Raw genomic sequence first — 6000 nt, 5'->3', positions numbered from 1 at the left:
TGTTTGTAGCTGGGACACCTGCCGGGCACAGGGGAGCACAGAGCAGCTTCCTGAAATGGAAACAGTAGCAGGAGGCAGGGGATCCAGCGTCCTCTTTTGTGCTTCCGTGGCAGGATCTGTGGCGGAAACCTTGACGTGTCTCTTGCCAAAACTTCAGCTTCAGCTGAATGGCTCCCCTGGAATGGCAAGATCTTGCTAGGAAGACTGTTGCAATGAACTTTTGGTCACAAAACACCCATTTGTGAAGATACATGTTGATTTGCCGTTGTTTAGTTGCTAAGTCATGTCCAGCTCTTGCGACCCCATGTACTGTGGCCCACCAGGATCCTCTGTCCTTGGAATCCTCCAAGCAAGAATACTGCAGTGGGTTGACATTTCTTTCTCCAGGGTATCTTCCCCACCCAGAGATTGAATCTGTGTCTCCTGCACTGGCAGGCAGATTCTTTCCTAGTGAACCACTAGGGAAACCCACATGATGATTTAGCCAAAGGCAAAACTTAGGAAATATTTTCTTATGTTTATTAGATGATAATACTTATTATTTGAAACTATAAATGATGCTAATGATATCCTCTCTTTATGCAGCTGAAAATCTGAGCCATGGCTCCAAAACCTCAAAAACGAAAGAAAACAAAACATGCCAAAACCAAAATGACACTACCTGGTAGGACTGTTTTTTCATTTATGAGATTTTTATGGATTTAGTATTTGTACATCTGTTAGCAGCCAAAACAATCATGGTATTATCTCTCAAACAGTTTTTGCTGTCATAAAGTCAAATGCAAGTGGAATTCAAAATATGGGGATTTGTTATTATTTTTATTCATATCATTATAATATCAACTAAATATCATGTAATAAATGACATAAATGTTATAGCAAATATATCATTATGAGATTATTTGGTGAGAAAGACAATTATTCAGTTTCTATTTGATTATTAATAAATAGCTTACATCTTCATTGTTTATTTGCTTGTGTGTTTTATGTTTTAATACTTGGTAGAAGACTAAGATACATATCTGATTCAAAAATGTAAATTTAACATCATTTTATTATTATATTCTAGTTAGTGAAGAAGCAGAACCCTTGAATATGGAGAGCATGGGTAAGTGGAAATACAATTCAGAATCCATGTCCCCAGTTCTGCAACATTTTAATATGCAACAAGCAAGGGAGAATACTATAAATTGAAATGATTGAGCAAAATATGCATGTACTAAAAGTATATCATGTTATTTAGAATATAAAATAAAAATTTTGAAGAAAGATTATAAGAGTGGAAGAGAGAATTTCAAACTGAACAGTCTCTTAAAAATCTAACATCCTATGATTGTTGAGAGACCTTTTGTAACTATAGAGTGTGTTGTTTATTTTGTAACAATAAAGTTGTTGCTTTTTTATAAAAATGTTTTTCAAACTCTGGCTCATGGGCAACATATATCTGGACGTCATGTTAGGGTTCTATTATTTCAAGGAAAGAAGCTGATTTTTAAGCAAATAAACTAGAACTTAAACAACCAAACTGATGATGTTCCTACTTTTAGAGGCTAAATAATCTTATTCTAACAACTTTTATTTTTGTCGTTGTTGTTGAAACTTTCTCTTTGAGTTTTCTTAGATGGTGCAGTTCATGTTTAGAAACTGGGAAACACATATATTGTTGATTCACTAACATTGAACTCACAGCCAACAACACTGTAAGTCAGGCCTGGCATGTTTATCTAATAATACACATGTTTTCTTATAAAGTACATCACAGCCTTCTTGCACGTAGGGACACTAGACAGCACTTTAGCTGTAAGCTCAGGGACCATTTTAAACAGGCAAATCATCAACACAAAGCACAAGAAATGTGGCACCACATCAACAGTAGAAACGACACTGGAGTTTGACAGCAAGTAGAAGATGGTAGAGCCTCCTTGGCCACAGGTACATTGGGTAACTCACATTTTTTGCCGCCTTAAAGCACGTCCACTAGTGAACATGAAAGTGCCACAACTATTGATCTTGGGTTACAAATGCATTTTAGAAAGTGAATTTGCAAGTACAAAATTTGTGAATGATGAGGAGGGAGCATATTTATTTGTTTGTGCATTTATATCCTATTCACACACACACCCATGCTGACTCGCCCTTGTGTGTGCTCACTACCTCTCACCCTCTCTCTTCTCTCTCTCCCTCCTACACTTCTCTCCTCCCTCTCTCCCTTTCTTTCTCTCTCTCTGTTTCTTTCTTGCACACACACAAGCTTCAGGGGAACAGAAACTCTTGTTTACCCCTGTACCCCAATGCCCATCTTGATACAGAATAAACACTCAATAAATATTTGTTGATTGAGTGAGTGAATGAATACATTGCTTTCCCTATTCTTCCTTTCTAGATAGACCAGCAGCACTCCCGCCCTGCTTCGTTCTATGTTCTATCTCTCACCCAGTTTTCTCCTAGGTAGCACTTGTCACCATTTGTCTTTATTTGTTTCTGAGGGTATTTATAGGCTTAACATCTGTCTCCCCCTCTAGATTGTATACCCTACACTAGCACCATGTTTTTCGCAGAGTAGGTGCTCAGTAAATATTTTCTGACTAAATAATGAGTAAGCAGATCCATGACTTAGTATGCATGCATGCATGTTTCTTTAAGGAAGAAAAAAGAAATTTCAGCACTTTGTAGTGAGAGTTGAGGGGTTTGATTCAGCATCCCTTTGTCCTACAACCTCTGTCTCTACTCTCTACTCCCAGACTCCCTTGCTGTGGGCTCCTGTAATTGCCAACTGTCACTCAAGGCTTGCGGCTGTCATGCTGCTTGAGAGTAGGATTCCGTTTCCTACCAAGGACCAAGGAATCAACAGACTAGCTAAAAAAAATGTCTCCTAAGGCTCTAACAGCCTTCCTAGGTGGCTCAGACAGTAAAGAATCTGCTTGCAATGCAGGAGACACAGGTTCAGTCCCTGGGTGGGGAAGAGGCCCTGAAGAAGGAAATGGCAAGCCACTCCAATACTCTTGCCTGGAGAATCTCATGGACAGAGGAGCTTGGCAGGCTACAATCCATGGGTTTGCAAGAGTTGGACACTACTTACTAACTAAATCACCACCATCAAGGCCCTAACAGTCAGTGTCTGGAGGTTTCTAGAGATGATGTGTGATTTTTCCACATAATTAACATTTATTGAGCTTTGTGTCAGGAATACTTCTCTAATCGCTTTAGCCCTAGGAAGTTAGCGTTACTGTGGCCATTAGAAGATGGAGGTGCTGTGACTCCCAAAAGTTAAATAATTTACCCAAATTATGGGTCACACTTTAATACAGGTTAGAACATCCATGGTATATTAATGGCTTATGGCCAATGTAACAAGTCACCACAAATTTATTATTGTATTGTATTATATTGAATCTGAAATTGCTTTCCCTGGGGTAAAATAAAATTGCTCGTAGGGCTGGTTCTTCTGGAGTCTCTGAAGGGATAGTCTGTTTTCTTACCTTTCCCACCTAAAGGCTCCCAGTGTTAATTGACTCTTGGCCCCTTCCTCTGTCTTCAAAACCAGCAGCGTACCATCTTCTAATCTTTCTCTGACTTTGACCTCTGCCTCCCTGTCACTTCTCCTCCTTGATATTGACCCTCCAGCCTTCCTCTTATAAGGACCCTTGTGATTTCACGTGACCCACCTCAGAAGCCCAATAACCTTCTCATCTCAAGATCCTGAACTTAATCACACCTGCAAGTCTCTTTTGTCATGTAAGGCAACACGTTCACAGGTTTCGGGAATTAGGATATGGCTGTCTTTGGGGGAAGCATTATTCTGTTTACCACAAGAAATTAAGAGCACAGCTTTTGGAATTAGACAGATGTGGTTTGAATTATAATGCTGCCACTTAAAGACTGTGTGGCCACAAATGACTTCACCTTTTTGAGCTTCTTCCCCATCTGAAGAACGAGGTAGTGACACTCATCTCATGAGCATGAGGCAGAAGGGAAATTAGGTAGTACATGCACGCTTCCTTACACAGGGCGGTCACAGAGAAGGTTTGCATTAACTGTTGTTACTATAACGGTAGGGAAATAGATTAATGAATGAGAATGAAGAGTCCAAAAATAAACTCACATATATATGGTCGATTGATTTTCAACAAAAGTACAAAGGCAATTCAGTGGAGAAGAGACAGTCTTTTCAATAAACGATTTTGAAACAATTGGATATCTACAGGCAAAAGAGTGAACTTCAAACCATACTGCACATCACATACAAAAATTATCTCAAAATGGATCATAGACCTAAATGTAAAACCAGATATTATAAAACTTCTGGAAGAAAACATAGGAGAAAAATATTTGTGACCTTGGACTAGGCAAAAATTTCCTAGAAAAAAACACCCAAAACTGTAAATCCTAAGAAGTCTTTGCCTAACTGGTTTTCTCTTTTATGAAATTCTAGTCAGAATGAGCTAAAGAATGAGCTCTTGCTATGTGCAACAGTATAAATGAATTTCAAAATAATCGTGCTAAGCAAAAGAAGGCAAACAAAAAGCATATAACGTGCAGGTCCGTCTAGTCAAGGCTATAGTTTTTCCTGTGGTCATGTATGGATGTGAGAGTTGGACTGTGAAGAAGGCTGAGCACCGAAGAATTGATGCTTTTGAACTGTGGTGTTGGAGAAGACTCTTGAGAGTCCCTTGGACTGCAAGGAGATCCAACCAGTCCATTCTGAAGGAGATGAGCCCTGGGATTTCTTTGGAAGGAATGATGCTGAAGCTGAAACTCCAGTACTTTGGCCACTTCATGCGAAGAGTTGACTCATTGGAAAAGACCCTGATGCTGGGAGGGATTGAGGGCAGGAGGAGAAGGGGGCGACCAAGGATGGGATGGCTGGATGGCATCAGGGACTCGATGGACATGAGTCTGAGTGAACTCCGGGAGATGGTGATGGACAGGGAGGCCTGGCATGGCCTCCCGATTCATGGGGTCGCAAAGAGTCGGACACGACTGAGCAACTGAACTGAACTGAACTGATAAACAGTCCATAAAAAACAAACTACTGATCTATAGAAATGGAAAGCAGATCACTGATTGCCTGGGAATAAGGAGGGGTGCTGGGAGAAGGGGCAGAAAGAAATTTTTGTGTATTATGGTTGTGTTCTTTATCTTGATTGTGGTGATAGTTTCATGGGTCAATGCATATATTTATCAATTTGTACACTTTAAATATCTATGGTTTATTATTTATCGATTATATCTCACTAGAACTATTTTTAGAAGAGTAAACCAAAATGTTAAAAGAAAGATATGGATGAATGCATGGGACGTATGTACATACGGGTTCGGTATGCAGGATTGGCCTAACTGCCGTGTGGCCTGTGATTTGTACTGCACAGCCTGCATCCTTGTGCACATAGGATTCCCAGCGAGTTAGTTGTGGAGAGCTTGAGTGTGTCTTGAGCCCCTGCTCTACCAAGCTACTAGGTGAATAACTGCACTCACCACATCCTGTGCAATGCACCTTTGTTACCTCACTGACTGTGTGTGAAGAGGAGCAGGACCCTCTCCTGTGCTACTCTGTGTTCACACATTTGAGAGAAAGTACAGCATGCTAGATACAGTGCAGGGAATTTGGTTTGGAACCTAGGTCCCCTATATCTAATTCCTAGCCCCTGACCTTGGATACTTTACTTGTACTCTGAGGGCCTCAGTTTTCTCAGCTAAAAAATGCAGGCAGTTACAGTAATGTCTTCAGAATGTTGTTATAAAGAGCAAATAAATTAATAATCTGTGTAATGTGCTTGGAACAGTGCCTGGCAGTAGGTGCTTCCCAGAAGCTTCTATACAGCAGGCTGTTTTTCACTGACGCTGTCATTCACTCACTGCAGTCGGCTGGTAAAATGCCCAGCAGGTCTTGCCCCCGTGGAAGCACTTCTGACCTCTCCAAGCTTCAGGAGGCCCTGCATGCCTTCTACTCTGCTCCAGCATCTTTCTCACCCTCCTGGACCAGCCAGTTTCCCACTCTGC

The 6000-nt window shown here is 40.7% G+C and overlaps 1 protein-coding gene across 1 annotated transcript in view; it reads left to right on the top strand.

Moving 5' to 3' along the window:
* The first annotated feature begins 600 nt into the window (after nucleotides 1–600).
* DNAI3 (dynein axonemal intermediate chain 3) overlaps nucleotides 601–6000 on the top strand; it is a 76693-nt gene continuing 71293 nt past the window's right edge. Inside the window, exons 1-2 of the mRNA XM_052637313.1 lie at nucleotides 601–664; nucleotides 1070–1108. Of these exons, the coding sequence (XP_052493273.1) occupies nucleotides 601–664; nucleotides 1070–1108 (103 nt within the window). The remainder of the gene's footprint in view (nucleotides 665–1069; nucleotides 1109–6000) is intronic.

Source organism: Budorcas taxicolor, chromosome 3 (assembly GCF_023091745.1).
Source record: "Budorcas taxicolor isolate Tak-1 chromosome 3, Takin1.1, whole genome shotgun sequence".
NCBI lineage: Eukaryota > Metazoa > Chordata > Mammalia > Artiodactyla > Bovidae > Budorcas > Budorcas taxicolor.
Note: the sequence above shows the minus strand (reverse complement) of the source record. Positions and strands in the feature narration are given on the sequence as shown.